Below are 20,816 nucleotides of genomic sequence, written 5' to 3' on the forward strand. Positions count from 1 at the left end.
CAGGCTAGCTGTTTCCCTCCTGAATACAGTCTTTATGCTAAGCTATGTTAGCCAGCTGCGGGCTGTAGCTTCAAACTTGTGAATGGTATCAATACCAGCCAGGCAGCTTCAAATGTATTTTCTACTGCCAATAACAGCAATAATAATTCATATTTGTGTTATGTAATGCAAATATTTATTGCCTCACTCGGTCTTCTAAACAAACGCTATTAAATATCCATTGGCCTCACAGCCTCTGGTAAACAATCAAACATTTAAATAGGCTCTGAAGTGCCAAACATATTACCATTTCAATTATGTTTCTCCCACATATTTTTTCCCTAAACCTAATCAGATATTAAGAAGCTATAGTGTCTTCCCACTCCCTCCACATCACTCCCACCCTCTCTATCCACGGGACATGGTGGCTGCTGCTAGTCATAATTTATTTGACATGATTAACAGTGCCATATTTCAGGGCAATGAAGCATTTTGACTGGAGCAAAGGCTTTAATCGAGCAATACCGGGCGGCTGTAACTTCCGTCTGTAATGGATGTAGCACATCCATTTCAAATCCCTGGTGGTGAAAATTACTGAGACTGAAAATGAGCTTACGCTATTTTTACAAGGGGCCAGATTGAAGCCTGTTAGTTTTATTGTGATACCTCTGCAAATTAAAACATGCATATAGTGGCATGCAGGAAGCATGGGCCAAGTTAATAAAACCAATCAATCAGACTTTATTTCTAAAGCACTTTTCATATTCTCACACACACACACACACACACACACACACACACACACACACACACACACACACACACACACACACACACACACACACACACACACACTATCCCCCGACCCTATTGTGCCACACACTCCTAAATCGACAAAAATTAATCCATTAAAAACAGGAAACGAGCTGAACCGAACTGAGGAAAAAGGTTCTCCACCCTTGTAAAGTCGTACATTTCAAGCCTGTATTATTTGATAGCATCACGCACCTGCTCCGCTGGTCTCAGGAGTTACTTGTATTATAGAGGTTCAAACTCTGGCTGGTTCATGATATTATTTTCCCTCACATCTCGTACAAAACAAATCATACGACCATATATTGGATATTATATTTTTAACTCTCTGTATGGTAAAAATTCATTAGCTACAGAATGACGGGGCGACTGTGTGAGATGAGGCTGTGGAGGATGATGGATCAGGCAGGAAGCAGACGTAGCACTTGTCTGTGGGCTGTGCGAATGGCATGTTACCTAATGGACTCGGGCTGCTGTGGAGAACGAGAGCAATGACGAGGTGTCTCCAGATCAGGGGGGTCATAACTATAGAGAGAGACCTCGGTCTGTCAGCGCTCTGTCCAAACCCAACATACAAACGGGTGCGTTTGTCTCAGCCCAGTATCCCTACAGGCAATAAGTCCGTATCGGACAATTCTGCATCTCGTGAATTACGTCCAATGCCAATGTTCAGACAGGATGGTGGATGGCCGTGTAGCACGCAAGCCTGGATAACCAACTGGGATAAGCTAGCAAAGCCCCAGACTCACCGTATCAGACTGACCGTACCATATCAAATAAGGCAAACCCTATAGCGTTAGCTCACTTTGTGGCAAGTGGCAGCTTTACTGAAAAGAAAAGCCAATGAGGAAGTGCCTTTAACCTGCGTTCTATCAAATTCCCAGCAGGGGCGATTCCACTGGCTTCATAGAGAAGTCTGTTTCCATAAAAATCTATGGGGAAATGACCATATTTCTGCCTTCACTTCGGTAAACATTTTTACAATGAGTTTAAGTCTTCTTCAATATAGCATGTATACATGTTCATTTAGTTAATTATGGTCCCATTTATTTTAAAATAGATGATAAAGCAGGGGATACTTTAGGGGCGTGGCTACACGCTAACCTGTCAATCGTAGCAGAGGCTTAGCAATGCTAACCATGGCTCTGTGGACATTAAAATAGCCGTGAACTTGTTTTTGGTTGTTGTCCGTGTTTTCTTCTTAAACTTTGACCCTCTCACTGTGTTTTCACATCATCAAAGTTAATTAGAACATTCTGGTCGCCCAAAAAATGTCTTGTTTAGCGTTCTGCTAACCAAGCTAGCTAGCCAACACCGGCGTTAGCTGGTAACTTAAAAGGGAAAGTCTGTTGATTTTCATCCAGCTCTGTGTACTGTCATCCATGCAGATGAACGGCACCAGTACCCGGGCGTCGGCGTTTACCTGTATGCAAAATTCCGCTGAATGATTCGTGTTTAGCGTTTAGCTTAGCGCAGCACAATTGAAACCATACACAACACTGGCTTTGACGAGTCATCCTCCCCAGCTCAACCCTTTTGTCCAAATACGGGTCTCTCTTCTGGCTCCAAAATACCAAGATGGCAACAGCCAAAATGCAAACTCCAGGCTTCAAAACAGGCAGTCCGCAAACCAATAGATGAAGTCACTGACACTACTTATATAGCACCTTTTAAAAACCCAGTTTCACACACAGACACAATATATATATATATATATATATATATATATATATATATATATATATATATATATATATATATTTCACACCTTTTATTAAAATAACTAAAACAAACCAAAACATGAGACAGGGATGAAGATGGATAAAAAGCATTGCATAGAAAGATGGGTTTTTAAAAGCCAGTTAAACAGCCCAAAGATTCAGCAAATCTGATAGTTTGGGAAGATGATTTCGGAGGGTTGGTGCTAAAACAGCAAAGGCGCGATCCCATTTGGTTTTGCAGTTGGAGAAGGGGATGGAGATTTAAAGATCAAAGTTGTCGCGAAGTACAATGACGAACAGGGGAAATCACAGTAATGCCGAGATCGTGGCACAGCGGCATAAGCCGATTCCCTGGCAGCGATGGTGCTCATGCTCATTGTGATGCAGGAAGACGTCATGCAGTCTAACAGTGTGGCTCATTGATGTGTTAATAATAGTTTTTGGTCAACAATGGAGGAAAAAAGATACATCAGGCTTTAGCTACACGGACATACTTGGTAATAGAACCAACTCATTGCTGGTTTTGGTCCTTTCATGGGATTCGTTGACAATAAGAAAAATGTAGAATATCACCAGACTTATCCTGGGCAGAAGTTCTCTTACTGCTGTTGAGGAGACAGTTTTTAAATATGTAAGTTTCATTTATTTTTGTACTTCATGAGGATGGAGAAGATGATTTCCCACCAGTCACATAGCAGCTTTTTTATTTGGGTAAACAAGACAAGTGTAGCGTCTCATGGGCAACCGAACTGAGACCTGATGGGGTGTCTTTGCTCAAAAAAGTCTGATTCGGCACAGCTTGAAATACTAATTTATATTTCATATAAATATTATATATATATATATATATATATATATATATATATATATATATATATATATATATATATAAAAATTGCAGCCGTACTTACAAATAGAGTTGAACTTAACGTCTCTCTGAATTAATCACAATTCTAAATATAGTTACCAGTTTTATTCCTTTATTTACATAGATTACTGATGCAAAAAAATATTTAATAGAGTATAGAAAGCCTAAAGAACTTAGTTGTAGTTTGAATTTTAAGTTGTAGTTAGTTTTAGTGTGTAGTTTGCTGCTTTTGACATGTTCTCGATGAAATAACATTTGTTTGGTTTCCAATGATACAAAAGGATCAGTGTTAATTACTATATAAACACACTTACCATTAAAATGTTTAAAAATTCTGTATATGCATTATTTTTGCACATTATTTTTCACATTATTCATCTATCATCTATCTATCTATGCTGCAGATGATTGATTTTGAAGGTGCTATTACATGTCATCGGTGATTACGTTTTAAAACACACAAGTTAAAACTTGGTTTAATGGGGACAGTTTGATAGCACTAGAATGAAGTAAATCAATGTTAAGTTTGAGGTTTTCTGCAGGAAAGTCACAGTGTCATTTAGTGCTAATGAGTAATGGTTTTATTTTGCAGTATATCTGTCATAGGTAAGGTTAACTGCAACAGAGAATGGTTATTTTCTCTTGAACACGCCTCAGCAATCTATTCCAACATGTACTCTCTGCAAACAGCCCCCATGGCAACCTGGCAGCTCAAAGCTGTGCGACAGAGATAGGGGCTCCTGGTCAACACGCAGGTTAATTATGTGATATGACCAGATGCTAATGCTGGACCCAACTCAACAATCACAGCGCCGCGAGAGGCTCCCCCGTGGCTTCTGATTGGTCGCAGAACACAGTAATCAAACCACATTTGACACTACGATAAATGTGCTCAGGCCAAAATATATTGAATTTTGTAGTGAGTTTAATATTCCAACTTTTAGATAACAATGATTACATTTTCATTATACATTATTATAATATTCCGGTTTTTGCTCTTATTCTGAAAAAGGCAATATTCTGAATAAGCAGTTTACGTGGCTATTGAAAATGAAAATTCCAGTAGTATTCTGGTTTACGTGCACCCGTGCAAAATAGGATTTATCTGAAAGTTTTCCACCTGTGGCATACTTGTTTGACCATGCAAAAACCACCTCCCTCCCTCTGTGATTACTTCAAAGACCTTCTTAAAAAGGCCGCCGTTGCGATGTTTGCGCATATCCAAAAACCTGTTGATATCCAAGTCTTTTTGATTGAAAGTAGGTCTGTTTTTCCTTCTTTTCTTTTGACTATGCATCTCTACTGCAGAACCTGGAAACTGCTGGCTGCTTGGTTTGTGTACAACAACCATCAACGCACAGAGAGCCAGAACAGACGCATATTCCCAAATGCACTTAAACACTTTATTTATTTATTTTTTACCGATGAGTCACCTAAATATTTTCTGTCTATACGGTACCGCTGATGTACCGTACGATGATACGGTACTAGGGCTTTGACTTTTGCCCAAAAATCATATTCGAAGTTCGTTTGTATATTAATATTAATATTCGAATATATTCGAATATTTCGAATATATTCGAATATATATATATATATATATATATATATATTTCGAATATATTCGAATATATTCGAATATTTATTAATAATATTTTGACCATTAAATGCCTTCATTTAAAAAAAAAAATTAAGTCAGACCCTGGATTAAACACACACAGTGTGCTTTCGACAGGAAGTTCGGAGCTTTCACCGTAGCCTACGTAAGTGGTCTGATGTTTATACTCGTGTGCTGGTGTGTGCATCGAGCCAGTGTGTGTGTGTGTGTGGGCGGTGTTGCCAATTAGCGACTTTTTTTCACAAAAGCGACTAATCTGGCGACTTTCTGGAAAAGACAGCGACTTTCTGTAAAATAAAAGAATTCGCCAGTATTTCTCTCCTGTGGCCGCCAAAACAGTAACCTCTCTCTTCTGTTGTGTGACTGAGGGAGCCCCCCCTCTGTGCTCTCTCCTCATGTGCAGCAGCACTGAGCAGCAGGAGGTAGAAGGGGACAGGGTCGCGGCGCTGGTGTAGGTAGGAGAGACAGGCCGAGCGCGACGGGAGAAAGACGCCGCTGAGCTGGCCTGGCCCTGGGCCAGCCACTTTTCTTTGAGGATTAGGGGGAATGCACGGCTACGAGCCACGGCGAAGACGTGCCTCGCCGCGACGTGTAGTTACATTTTGAAATGCGTGAAAAAGCCTCGGAATCTGAACTGAAAACAACGTTTACAAAAACGCATTTACAAAAAATAATGCCCATAACAGGTTCGAATATTAAGGGCTGGCTAATATTCGTTCGAATATCTTTTTTTTTTTTTTATATTCGAATAACGAAGTTCGGAGTCAAAGCCCTATACGGTACATCATCATCATCAGTTTCCAGCAAAACAGAGCGAAAGCAGAACATGCAGAAAATGAACTTCTTTACAAATGAATAGAAATGTCAGACTGACTGACTGACATGTGCATTCTTTTTTAGAAAACAATTTTAGAAAGGTCTCATGATATGCATTATTCAACTTTTGTTTTCGTTAAAGAAGGAAAAGAAAATCGCAATACAAATTAAATCGGCACCCATGTATTGTGAAAGAATCAGATCAGGACAAAAGCATATCTCCCCAGCCCTAGTATACATGTCCAAAGAATGCTCCTAAAATCGGAATAATACCGGCATATCCCACATGAATTAATCGGAAAATGCTATATTCTAAACAAAAAAAAAGGCCTTATTCGGAATATCCAACCAGAATATGCTGTTTAAATGACAAGTATCAAATTCGGAATATGGTCATATATCGCAATAAGAGTGGAATGCTACGTACATACTCTGTGTAGGAGGAGGAGGATTTGAAGACATGATTAACTTCACACTTGTGGAGGAGACAAGAGAGTCTTTCCTGGGTGGATTATTGAGTGGGAGCACCGGCACATTGTGTGAACCCTCTTAAGTCAACTCGAGTAGCAACCTCAAGTCATTATGTATAGTGAGACAGTGGGAATACAAGGCATAGAGTGTGTGCGCCAATCGGGTGACAAAAAAATGTATTTAAAAAGGAACAGTGTGTAGGATTTACTTTAAAGTAGGGGTGTAAGAATAAAATCGATACACTTGAGTATCGTGATATTTTATTTTGCAATACTGTATCGATTTTCAAAAAGGCAATACCTTTTTTTTGTATTTAAAAAAAAAAAAAATATATATATATATATATATTTTTTTAAATGTGCAAAAATATTCATGTGAAACAGTGGTTCACGTTTATGTTAAACCCCCTACCGCTAGGTGGCTATGCTGAGACGCACCACTAGTGTCCTTGCCTAACAGTGCCTAGCAGTGGCTGACTTTTTGCTAGAAGCTAACAACGTAGCTATGGCTGAACTTTGTCCTGCTTTAGCATATAAACATTAGCTCACTAAGAACCTGGGAACCACAATCCCAAACTGCCAGTTTGATTTTCTGTGTACTGAATTCTTTGCCTAAAGTAAACTTCTTTGACTTTTATGCACATCATGTCTTTTTTTTTTTTAATATGTTTTTTCTAAAATTATACTTAAAAAAAAAAAATCCCAATATATCGCCTTACGCGCCGTATCGAAATATATTGCAATATATTGAATCGTGACCCATGTATCGTGATACGTATGGTATCGCCAGATTCTTGCCAATACACAGCCCTACTTTAAAGGGTGCTGGTAGGCTGATTCCAGTCATTGTGCTAAGCTAAGCTAAACGACTGCTGGCCGGAGCCTTTTATTTTTGGAGCATGAGAGCGGTGTCAATCTTCCCGTCTCTCTCCACTACAAGTCGAATAAACTTATTTCCCAAAAAATAAGGACAAACACGGACTATTCCCCACCTACATCAAACAACACCCTACTTTACTAATCTGGCTTTAATCCGTATCACCTTTTGGAGCTTTTACTATTTGTTCGGAAATTATAGATGCACTAGCTGAGGTCTATTTCCATTTTATTTATTTTTTTATTATGGGAATGAGTCAAGTTGAATATGGTTATTATTTTGCATTTCAGCAGCAAAATCTGTCCGTCTGGGTGCCTCCATCCTTCAGCTGTCACTGAGTTTGAAAATTTTCACCATGACAAGACATCTCTGTTGCATATTTTGGCAAAACGGAGAGACGAAAATAAATAAATAAATAAATAAATACACCACCCTGCTCTAACAGACAGCTCAAAGATATTTGAACATATTTCCACTTGATAGTATATCTTGGCCTCGCAGGTTGCAGCTGTCAACCAGACCGATAAACAATGGCAAGAGAAGGTGCATCCCCCAAATCTTTTGTCTGCACTGTTGCATGTGACGTAATACCCAACATCCCGTTTTTCTCCTTAAGGCTGCTGAGTTCACAAAATGGAAAAACCAATTGTGTCTTTAAAAGGTTCTGTCGCTTTTATCTTTATTGCCAGCTGGCTCCTCTGGATGGAGGTTTACTCTGTAATGAAATATACAACTCTTAGTAACCTCGTTTTTCATTGCAGCTACTTTCAGTGTTTACTCACTATATTAATCTATAAAACTTGTACTTCTACACACAGCTAAACTTTAAATTAAAGCGATCAATAACGGGTAACGACTTTCTAAATATTTTAAGTAAGCATAATTACTAAAACATGCTTTTTTTGGAGCCTAATTTAGAGGCTTTCTCCATAGTAATTATAATGTGGTTTTTTCCCACCTTTGTGTGGTGTGAAAGTATAATGTTTTTCTCCACACAGCCTCAAATTCCTCTTCACACCTCTGGCTGATCTGCTGCAGTCTAAACTCCTCTTCGCGTGGTGGGGCTTTAGGATTTGGGGATCGGGGGGGGGGATTATGGGATTTTCTGATTGCTCCGAAAAAGACACCATGGGATACAGAAATCCAAAAACGGCTGAGGTACCCACATCAAGATTAAAGCGCATTATTCCCCCCCTTAGGGATAGAAGACAGGAAAGCCGCTACTCACAGCTTAGAAACAAGTGTGTTCCGGAAACGTATACAATTTAATTAGATTGTAGTAAACTACAAAGCCTGCTCTGTGCTGAAAGCAGTTGTGCAAAGCTGATGCACTTTTCCAATTTCATGAAATGTCATTCCCCGGCGTCTGAAGTGTGTACTTTTCCTGAAGCGGTTTTATTTTCTCTGGAAATTGTAACCATTTCTAAGTCAACTGCACATGATCCTCTTCGGTCCGGTCTACACGTATACGGATTCTTTTGAAAATGGATATTTTTCCCCATCGGTTTACAAAATAAATTGAATCCACACAAACTTTGTTCACAAATTTCCGTCCACACCAGAACGCAAAAACGACTCCAAAAGCTCGCCGGGCCACTAGGCGGTGATAAAGGCTACGTCAGCGATATGTCAAATACCAGAAAAGAATATTCTGAGCATGCCTAGTGACCTTATTTTCCTTTGACGGTCTTAACAAATCAAGCAATAGTAAAACAATTTTTTTTTTTTGATTATTTTTGGGGCGTTTTAGGCCTTTATTGGACAGGACAGCTGAAGACATTAAAGGGGGGGGAATGACATGCAGCAAAGGGCCGCAGGTCGGAGTCGAACCTGGGGTCTCTGCGTAGAGGAGTAAACCTCTATATATCGGTGCACTCTCTACCAAGTGAGCTACCCAGGCGCCCAGTAGCTAAATATTTTAACTATTTATTTAACATCTTTCTGGTACACGGCCCAAGGTGTGAAACTGAAATGTGACTAATATGTGTGGACGGACGACGAGGTGGAGTCGCTGCTTACAACACACAACATTGTTGTCGTTGTCGGACGCGTGCTCATTACACAAAGCAACAATGGGCATGTGCGAAATAAGGAGATTACTTTGTTTCCCAAACGCTCCGTTTTCCACAACACTAATCAGCGTTTTGAAAATTCTAAACCTTAAACATAAAATTCTGTTTGTGTTTGGACGAGAGGCCACAATATCTCTTTTCATAAATATCTGCATATGTGCAGAGTAAGTGTTATACGCTTTTTTTATTCCACCAAAATCTGCATTTATATGCAGGTTTTTTTTAAACACGGGTAAACCCGCTAAAAGAAATCATATAAACTCCTTTACCATTGCCAGAATTCCGGTCCAGTTTTTTTGTCCGGTTGTGCCAACTTCTGATGTCACGAACGTGGCAGAATGTGTCAACTTTACCTGCTACAGCTTTCCGATACAGTGCACAAAACTGCAAACTCTGCTGTACATTTACTTGATGTCTTCTTCCAGTGTTTTCCCTGGGCTTGTGGAAGACTTAGGTGTGCATATTTGGCTGAGGGGTTTAGGGGTCCTCCTCCCTCAAGAAAATATAAAAAAAAGATTATTATTACCATATCTGTGTCTAAGACGTTGGAAAAGCTAGAGCACATACTAAATAAATAACACTCAAAAAGCATTAAAGACTAAACTTGCTAAGGAAGTCCAATAGGGACCAACTACAATCATTTAATCGGAGTATCATTCAGTTTGTTTTGATGCTCAGTGATTTTACATTCATTCGGCTTGGGTGCTACACCTTAGTCTTATAATAGCAGGGAAAACGTGTCTTCTTCTACCCTTAAACTCTCCTCCGTTTGCTCTTCATTCACCTCTCTCACTCTCTCAAAGACAGATGTTAGTGGGTGTAAGTGGCTGTTTTGGGGTATGAAATTTAAATGTTTGGGTTGACGTTACTTTTACCTTACAATTTACCATTACCACTGTTGCATAATTTGTTGCAAGAAAAAAGTATGTCCTCTTTTTTTTTTTTTTGGAAGAAAGTTATTAATTTGTCATAAGATTTAAATGTCATAAGGAATTAAAATCACAGAAAGTTAACTTCTAAACTATCTTTCTTGTTGCTCGCAGACATTTGCATGTTTTTTGCAGCGCTTTCTTTTCCCCGCGGAAATATGTTTGTCATGTCATGTTTGAATGGCAGAGAGCATGAGTAATTCTGGGCTACAGGGCACAGGCAGCACCAGCACTCACCTCCATATTTAGACATTGGCCTTTCGGTAACTCAAGCCAACAGTGCACGACACAGTAGTCTATATCCTTGACATTCCACTTCCCGGGATTGCTCCGGTGCCGCAGGAAATTCTGCCGGATGCATGTATTTTCCGTTTCCTTCCACTTTCTTTGGGTTAGAATTTTAAATTCGGTGGATCTATGAGGACTATAGTTAACTGCTCCTCAGATCTCTGCAGGGTAAATCCAGACAGCTAGCTAGACTATCTGTCCAATCTGAGTTTTCTCTCGCACGACTATTTTGCAGCGGCTCTGTGCGGAGCTTAGCACCGCCCATGACAATTCTGATTGGTTCAAAGAAATGCCATTAAACCAGAGCATGTTTTCCTCTCATCCCCGAATGCTATGTGGAGTAGCCAGACCCTCCTTAAAAGTTCTTTGGAGGAGGGTCTGGCAAAGTGAGACTAACGACACAGCAGTCGTTTCATTGCTATTGATCGCTGAGAGCTAGTTAGGGACTCTATGGAAATTACTGGGGTGCTGAATCTTATGTTTCATTCTTTAAAAAAGCAAAGACCTCCGCAGAGTTAATTATTTTTTTGGATCGAGAAAAAAACTCTGCAACACGTAAAAAAATTAAAAAAATACTATATTGAATTGATTCAAGTCATTTCATCATTATAACTAAAGGCACACATAATTCTCACATAGCCACCAACTGATCGTTAAGCTAGTTGACCAAAGTATTATAGTACATTATTACAAGTAAAAAAGGAAAATGCAATTTGTATCTGTTCTAACATAACTATTTTCTAACAAAACGTGTAACCCCACAAAATAATTTAGTTTTAGTTATTTAGTTAGAAAAAAAATGCTAGGTTGCGACTGTAGGTAATAAGGTAGTTAACAGGGCATGCTAATGCTTGCATCTTACGTTAAAGCCGATAAACACCGTTTAATCTCTTACTAACACTTTTGCTCGTGTTTTTGGTTTTGTAAAGGGAATAAAAAAATTAAAAAAAAAACACTGCTCCAGGGGATTTGAGCAGTCAATTGTAATACATTAAAAATGTAATTAGCATGCTAACCCAAATCCAAGGAAAACGTAAACCAACATGGTGAATTTGAGTCTTTTTTTATTTGAGAGCTGCTAAATAAACTGCCACTGAATGAGTGAACTGAGCCCAACGTGACATGCTGAACTTACTGAATTAAATGATGGTCCAACTTTATATCATACATTTAACTTTGGTTTTTTCCTCACTTTTATTTTTCCTCACTGTGGAAGGTGGTTGTACTCGTTATCCATGAGTAATCAATTATACCCATACTGTATTCAGTTTTTCTCAAAACTAACCATTTGATCCTTGATTTTTACAACAAATCTTGAAACAAAAAAAAGACAAATTACATAACCTTTTCCACTTATAATTTGTGTACAGTCCCTTATAGGACAATAAAACCACTGGCTTCACCTTAGTGTATCAAAGCCTATATAGTGTCTCCCCATCACACTGCAGACTGCAGCTTGTGTAAAGGAACGCACAGACAGCATTTTGCCGTCTCTATGACGTGTGTGTACCATTTGCGGTGGAATGGACTTTTCCTTCCGAAGATGTGTCAATTCATGACCGCAAACCGAGAGGGCGCCTATCCTCTCTAATGGCCTGGTTACTATGGAAACCAGGTTAGTGCCTGACAAAAATAAATACATAAATAAAAGCCCCTCGGGCTTCACTTTGCTCTTCAACTCGACTTCAAAATAAACCTTGATTGCGTTTCGTGCACTCTGACAAACACCCTGATAATCGAGACGAGGTCTGATTTGGTGAGACTAGGCGGCATGAACAACAAACTTCAGGACAAGAATCAAACAGAGATGGTATACCGGAACACGCAAAGTGGCAGCGGGGGAGCGTAGAGCCACCGGTTGCTTGCTGCAGAGTTGGATGTGGTTCAGCTTGTGGGAAAGGGTAAGCATGCCACAACGTTTTTGGACCGCCAGAGCTGTCACACGCAAGGCCCCCGTGCTCAGAGATTAATACCTAAGCAGTTTTATTATTTCATTTTTTTTTAAATGTAATACCCGTCTTTCACACAGCGGTGCCTCACTTCCTTGCCCTTTGCACCTGGCCCTAAATCATCCTGGAGGAGAGTTACAGTGACATTGATGTAGCCTCTGAAATAGGGCTGCACCATATGAGGAAAACATGCGATATGCGAGAATGTTGCTGAATATAGCGATAACGATATTACTTGCGATAAATAAACAAATATAAGAGTGAACTCAGTTCTGCATTTTTGCTGCTTTCAGTATTCTGCTCAAGTACAACAAACTTCTTGTTGAATTTAATTCAAATGAAAGGTAATCATTTCCAACGTTCTTTAATTCAACAAATTGAACACTGAATTGAATCTAAAAGGCACTACTAAAAAGGACATTTACATTTTAAAGATGCCACGGCCTTCTGCGATGTGTATATCGTTGATATCACAATGATGATTAACAAAAACGATATATTGTGCAGCCCTTCTCTGAAGTATAGATTGTGAAAGGGGTTTTCAGCATTAAAAAAAAAAAAATTAAAAAAAAGGAACCAAAAATACCCTTTGGTTGATTGACTGCAGGATAGTGATAGTCCACTGCTTTGTAGCGTGGGTGTGATCATTAATAGTGTGCTAAACCCAGAGGTCAGTCTAGTAGTCTCACGCTGTCAGGTCCTGAGGGAGTGAATATGTTCACACAGCTCTGCCCCATTACCCATCTGTCTGGAGAGGAAGAACAATGGCTTTTCAATCACTCTCTTACGTTTCATGAGTCTCTCTCTTTCCGTCCCACTATCTCTGCATCATTAGTTCTCTGCATACAGTGGGTCTCGCCTACTCAACACTAGAAGGTAAGAGAAGGAAATTAACACTTCTATTTTTGCAGTCATTATAATTGAAATGACTTAGGCATCGCTGTGCTTTGGTTCTCTCTTTAACCTTATTGAACCGAACTAGACTGATGCCAGCTGCTGTGATTATCATTAAAACCATCATAAGCTAAACATTTTAGATTTTTTTTAAATCCCAATTTCTATTCTTTTTATACCTTTATCAATTATCGCATCTGCCGTACATTTTGCGAATGTTACAAAAGGAATGTTGCAGCTGTGATGTGACTCATGTCTGCAAGAGTTTTTTTTTAGGCAGGGTTCACTTTATGCAATGATACAGATGTGAAAGAGACTGGTGCATGCAGATGTTCTACAGTAAAAACAAAAGGAAGTTAGTCACTATGGTTTGGCCCACTCATTTGGCCCGTTTACCGACACGGTCAGCAGCTGGCGCTGCAGCAGAGGCTGGGACGCACAGCTCATGGAGGCTGTTAAGGTGCTTTAAAAACCCTTAGCGCCTGAAATTCATGTCAGAAATCGCACTCCTTCTCTGAGTCATAACTCAGTCAAATCTGAACACACAAGCATTATGCACGTGTTTAAATTCAATGGTACGTACACTTTTGGGGGACCTCATCATCCCCGATATTTATTGCGAAAAAGCATCCATAAATCTGCTTAGGAATATAAAAAAGAATATATGTTCCTTACAAATCCAGAACTTGCCTGAGAATCATCACGTATTTAAGATTCAATCAGTTTTAAATGAATCCAGCGGTAATTATCTGTACATTCATACAAACATATCAAACAGGAACTGCTAATACCTAATTCGGCCTACTTTTAATGGGGTCAATTTGCCAAAATGTAAAGAACTATACATGCTAAAACAATGTGACCCACAGCATAATTAACTGCATTTATAGCAACATTATACTTCCTGCTTTCATCAGCAAAGCATTATGGTTCCAAAATGTTTAGCATGATTATCTACCATATAATAGTAAGACAAAGAATTGTCTTGATTTTGTCTGGGTGGGCACTGTGTCAAGCTTAAAAAAAAATAAAAAAAGAACAAAAATATTGCTTTTGTCAATTCCTCGAAGGGTGCTGTTGCAGTGAAAAAAGTTAAACAAGCCAAAGTTACACACTCCAATACACATTTCCGACCTGTCAAGGCATTTTGTTTTGAAAGATTGTCACCACGGGCGTTTGTATTTTAGTACCACATCGCAGGATCTGCTTCAATTGGCCGTGACGGCGGATGAAGACTCTGCGAGTGACAGTCCAGTCAAGATGAAGCTTTGTGGGGAGCTGTGTGAAATTTCAGATGACATGGAGAGGCCAGGGCTGTGGACAGCTGAGAAATCCTCCTCAGGCAGAAATCCTCCAGACTTGAAATCCTGTCCACCGCTTGGCTAAGCTATAAATTCTTCTTAGTGGACACTCCATTTAGTTTTGAATCTTTAACAAGAAAGCTTGTAATTTGTTGGGGGGGAAAGGTGGTAAATGTTCTTCTTTTTATACCCTTTTACTCAATTACGAATAGTTTGGACATAAAAGCAGTAAAGGTTTGTCAAACAACTATTATTGTGAGTTATTTAAGACCATTTGACATCAAAGACCGGAGGTGGAATTATACTTCAGTACATTTTAGAGCCAAATATTTTAATTTTTACTACAGCCAGGAGCCATTCTGTTGCATAATGAGTACTTCTACTTACTACGTGGTGGAAGACAAAAATCCTATCCTTTACTTAAACTCGCAGTTTTCCTTGGATTAGGGTGGCACCTAAATCATGGTTGCAGCTGCCGTCGTGGTCCTGCTCCGCGCCCTACTACGCCCTGCTACGCCCTGAAATGCTACAACTATTATTGCTAGTCATAGTTCCATTATCTTTATTGTTTAGGTTATAATTGCCACTGTTTAGCATACCCCCAACCGGCACCGGCAGATGCCCCCCCGTCCCACCCACCCACCAAGAGCCTGGGTCTGTCCGAGGTTGAAAAAATGTGTATTGTATTGTGTAATATGACATTATTTGATTGTTGATACTGATGCATCAATTCATAAGTTAGGTAGTTCAGTTCAGTGGTTTCCAAACCTAGGGGTCAGGCCCCTCCAAATGGTCACAAGATAAATCTGAGTGGTTGTGAGATAATCAATGTGGCAGAAAAAGAGGAAAAAACTAAGTTCTGATGCACAAATTTCTATACATTTTTTTGGGATATTCTCTAATTTTAGCTTTTTGTGAAATATTTGATAAGTTTACCTCTTTGGGTCACAAACAGTAATTTAAATGAAACCACCTGAGAGATTTAGAGGGGAAATGCAAACAACTAGTATACATCTGAAACATGACCAGGGACCTCGACTAGATCGTGCTATTCTGTATGACGTCATAAGGGAGACATGTGGGGAACTACTGGTTTAAACATTACAATGTGTTGTATTTTTTAAGCTAATTATGGCTTTATTAATCTTTTTATGATTTTTTTTTTTTATCTTATCTTCAAAATAACTTGTTACTAATGCAGTCAGTTTTAAAGTGATGGTTCGGAGTAATTTCACCCTATTGTCCTTTGCACCATGACCTCGAGCCAAACACCCCCCCAGAAGCTTTTTTCACCTGGGTCGAACATTGGGAGAATTAGCGTAGAGTAGCGTTATCAGCTGAATAGCTTAGCGCAGGGGCTAATGGACCCACGTTTGTATCTCGTAAATGACCCCACTAATAATGCCCGAAATTATACCAAACGTCTACACTAGTACAAATAGGTTATGTACTCATAAAACGATGGATTGGAAAGTCTGTAACTACACCAGAAGTTTATGAACACTTGCCTGCTCTCTTCAGCTCTCTGTTGCTGCTGCTGCTACCTGCAGTTAGACGAGTGCTTAGGGCAGTCTACAAATTACTACACCGAAAAGAGATACAACAAAAATATTCATTAATTTAATGATTAAATAAGGTAATGTCTCCAAACTTACCTCAATTATTACTTGTCTCCTGCTAGTTATACTACAGCACTTACTTTAAAAAAAAAAGTTAAATAAAAAAATATTTTTGTTGCATCTCTTTTCGGTGTTGTAATTTGTAGACGGTCCCTAAGCACTCGTCTCACAGCAGCAACAACAACAGCAGAGAGCAGAAGCAAGCAGGCAAGTGTTATTTACATAAACTTCTGGTGTACTTACAAACTTTCCAATCCATCATTTTATGAGTACATAACCTATATGTAGTAGTGTAAACATTTGGTCATTTCGGGCATTATTAGTGGGGTCATTTACGAGATACAAACGTGGGTCCATTAGCCCCTGCGCTAAGCTATTCAGCTGATAACGCTACTCTACGCTAACACTCCCAATGTTAGACCCAGGTGAAAAAAGCTTCTGGGGGGGTATTTGGCTCGAGGTCATGGTGCAAAGGACCCTAGGGTGAAATTACTCCGAACCATCACTTTAAATGTAGTGAAGTAAAAAGTACAATATTTTTATACTTTTTTATTTGCGTAAGATTTTGTGTCCTGCGTTTAAAATAATAACCCAATGATTGTTATTCAGCCGTGAACTTTTTCTTAAGCAAAGCACCTGAATACTTGTTATCTGATATATTCCATCTAAACAATAAGTCACGTGTATTCTCTACAAACCTAACCCCATCTGCAGGTTTCAGCGCTTGTATATGCTCATAGTTTGCTGGAGTGAGAAAAGGTTGAGCTGGGTAAATATTAGAAAAGAGCTAATTCAATGAGCCTTGAAGCAGCGTCCTGCTATCTCTGAAGTGTTATCTGGAAACGGGAATTCAGGGACCCTCTGAAAGGCCACCGAGACGCTCCTCAGCGCGAGTTAGTAGATAAATCAGAGCAATCAGGGCGTGTGGAAAAGAAAACTCTCAGCAAAATTGAGAGCAATTGAATTCGATCCCGGCCGGAAAGCGTGGGAAAACATTCCAATATCAGGTGGAGGCATGTAATTACTTCAAATCAAGAAAGGAGCGAAAAGGCACAAAAGGCAAAAAAAAAAAAAAAGCAAGAGCTACAGCCCTGCATGTTTTTCTGTGATTGTTCTTTTTCACATGGGTCCCTGTGAATCCCCGCAGAGTGCTTGTCAGCATTTGTGGTCATCTCCAAGTCTTTGTACGCTGCTTGTTCCCCAGGAAGCATATTTAAAATGCTGGAAAATAAATGAGTTTGACTGTGCCAGGCTCCTTTTATCCATTTCATGGCTGAAAAAAACGAAAATATAAAAATATCCATGAGGAAGGCGTCTGACACCTTGGTTCTATTCCCATTAGTATTTTTTTCAAAGATGATATTGTTTTGTTTTTATCATTTGTCAGACTATAATTGCTTTTACCTCTAATTTCACAGAAAAATTATCTTTGTATGTGTTTGTATACTGTATACGTGCATGAGTGCAAACCATGGCCAATTTGAATTCTGTTGACATTAATATGCTTTCCTTATCCCTTGGCTGAACTGAAGATTAATGGAGGTTACTTTAATATTTATGACGCACATCTCCCGGTGAACTTGGCTCGCTGTCCTTAGTAGTCTATAAAAAACACTGATATAGCACCAGAGGTATCATGTCCTAATAGACCTTCTTTCTCTCTCTCTCTCACCCCCCTCTCACCCTTGTAATCACCATCTGTTTGTCCATATTGTGTGACCCTCTGTTTCTGGTCCCCGCCGCTCGCCACCAGACGCTTCTTTTGGCCTGCTGCTCGGTGTGTTTGTGGTCTGCGGCCTGGCTCTGTTGGGCCTTCTTGCATTCGTCTCCTGGAAGCTGTGCCGTGTGCCTTGGCGAACTAAGGCCCATTTCCCTGGTCCATCCCCCACCCCGGCCTGCGACCCAGAACTCTGCCTGCTCCAGCCGCCTCTCCTTCTGCCCAGCCCCCAGCAGCCAGCGGTCACCATGGCGACAGAGAAGGTGAAGGACCCCATGGGTTCTATGGGTTTCCTGGAGACGGCAGTGAAGATAAGCCATACATCTCCCGACATCCCCACCGATGTGCAGCTCTCCATGAGGGAGCACTTCCTGCGCCGCACGCAACGCATGCAGAGGCAAGCCACTGAGCCGGCTTCCTCCACTCGGTTAGTCATCTGCTGTACACGCATGTGTGTCTCACGTGGTTACTCATGTGTAAATATGCTTAGGGATACACACAGGCATGCACACGCACACACGCACACGCACACACACACACACACACACACACACACACACACACACACACACACACAGTTTAAGCGCAAAGGCATGCAGTATAAAAGTTCCATTTATCAAAAGTGAAATGGTGCGCACCGTATTTATTTGATTGCCTACATCACTAATGAGGGTGGAAATGTTCTATGTAAGCAATTTGGTATCTACAAAGTCAATTATAATGAAAACCGTACTGTAGATTGTGTTGCCTCAGAGGCATCTCTTTGTAAGTCATAAGGCTAATTATATATGATGGCTTCTTCATGAGAATTAATGGAATGGAGGGAAGAAGAAGAAAGGTTTTGCTCTAGTAATACCAGCAGGACAGCATGTTTTCGCCATGTTAATAAGTGGCCATTAGGACTCCGTTCTGCTTATTATGCAGATAGGCTTTAAAAAGCACATCTTTTAGTCCTTGGTCTAAAGCAGCAGACATTTCCATTCCGGCTCCTGACACGGCAAACCATCGGTTACCCCCAGGTGGTGCTCATTGGGGCTGTCACTGGGTTTTGTTGTTATCGCCTACATTTAGGCCAGTATTATCTTGACTTGACTTCCTTATATTTCACCTACACCTTTAATTGTATTTTCCAATTCCTCACACAAAAGACCATGCAATCCCAGATATGAAGAATGCCAGGGTGGTTCCTGTTTTTAAGAAAAATAGTAGAGCTGACGTTGGAAATTATAGGCCAGTATCAATCTTGTCAACTACATCAAAGATTTTTGAGCGTCTGGTGTATGAACAAGTGGAGGAGTATCTCATCAGGCTTGATCTATTATATGAGCTCCAATCTGGCTTTCGAGCTGCATACTCGACAGACACTTGTCTCATTCACCTTTTCGACTATGTGTGTCAGAACTTTGAACAAGGGAATTATGTTGGCATGCTATTACTTGACCTGCAGAAAGCATTCAATACTGTGAACCACAAGATTTTGATTTCTAAATTACAGTGCATGGGTTTTAGTAACTCTGCACTCACATGGTTCACTTCTTACCTAACAGATAGGACTCAAGTCTGTGATGTTGAGGGGACCCTCTCTGATCCACAGAGTATAACATGCGGGGTGTCCCAAGGTTCGATCCTGGGGCCCCTGTTATTTTTAGTATATATAAATGACTTATCAGCTGTGGTTCGGTGTAAGTTGCTATTATATGCTGATGATTCTGCTTTACTTTTCCCAGGGTGTAATGCAGAAGACATTGAAAATACTCTTGGCATAGAGCTAGAGTCTATCAACCAGTGGCTGGTAGACAATAAGCTCTCTATGCATCTGGGCAAGACTGAATCAATCCTGTTTGGTACAAAAAGGAAGTTGGCAAAATTAAATACTTTAAAGGTGATGTATAATGGGTCTGAAATTGTATCCAAATCCAGTGTCACATATTTGGGTTTAGCATTGGATCAATCACTTATAGGTGAATCCATTGCAGCCAAGGTTTTAGCTAAATGTGCCTGTAAGTTGAAGTTTTTATATCGTAAGACAAAGCTTTTTGATTTCTCTGTAAAGAAATTATTGGTATTAACTTTGATTCAATGCCAGGTAGATTTTGCTTGCTCTGCATCGTTTTCTGGGTTGACTGTAAAACTTAAAAACAAATTCCAAGTGCTGCAAAACAATGTTATTCGGTACCTATTAAAAGCACCCCACCGTACTCACATAGGTAGGGAGGAGTTTACAAGAGCTGGTCTACTACCTGTACATCTAAGAGTAGAACAACTTAAGTTGAACCATATGTTTAACATTGTTAATGGTCATGCCCCCAATTATTTATGCTCTAATGTAACCATGGTCCACACGCAGCATAGTCATAATACTAGGGCCAGCATCCGCTCATGCATAGTTCTTAGAGCTACTAATGCAACTAAACAGTCTTTTTACACTGGTATCATGGCATGGAATAGTTTGCCTACTACTACAAAACTCCTATCATCACGAAGGATTTTTAAAACACAGGTAAAGCAGTTTTTATGGAACAAGGTGAATATCTATTGATAAATTGGTGAGTTTTTATAGCATTTTTTGTTTGTTTTTCATTTAGTTTGTTTTTTACGTGATGTTTTATTTATTTTTTTACTTTCCTTCTCCATATTGTATGTCTTTTTATTCTGGTTTGTTTGCTTTTTGTATATTGTTTTACGTGTGAAACACCAAGGACCGTGCTGGAAATAAGTATTTTACTTTAGCACGTTATCCTTTGGATTACTGTTTTATTGTCTTTATCCAGAAATAAATCAATCAAAATGCAAAGCAAAGGAGAAGCAAAACTAAACAGTGGCAGATGCAAATCAGACATATTCTTAAATCAGTATTCCAAGCATATAACAAGACTCACAGTGGC

The 20,816-nt window shown here is 39.7% G+C and overlaps 2 protein-coding genes across 2 annotated transcripts in view; one reads left to right on the top strand and one right to left on the bottom strand.

Annotated features, from left to right (window-relative positions):
* Positions 1-20,816, bottom strand: part of klhl21 (kelch-like family member 21) — a 136,965-nt gene that overhangs the window by 98,915 nt on the left and 17,234 nt on the right. The window lies entirely within an intron of this gene.
* The window catches only part of syt6a (synaptotagmin VIa), a 91,705-nt gene that overhangs the window by 49,959 nt on the left and 20,930 nt on the right, over positions 1-20,816 (top strand). The window contains exon 2 of the mRNA XM_039799983.1: positions 17,968-18,358. Within this exon, the coding sequence (XP_039655917.1) occupies positions 17,968-18,358 (391 nt within the window). The remainder of the gene's footprint in view (positions 1-17,967; positions 18,359-20,816) is intronic.

This window comes from Perca fluviatilis, chromosome 5 (genome assembly GCF_010015445.1).
Source record: "Perca fluviatilis chromosome 5, GENO_Pfluv_1.0, whole genome shotgun sequence".
Taxonomy (NCBI): Eukaryota; Metazoa; Chordata; class Actinopteri; order Perciformes; family Percidae; genus Perca; species Perca fluviatilis.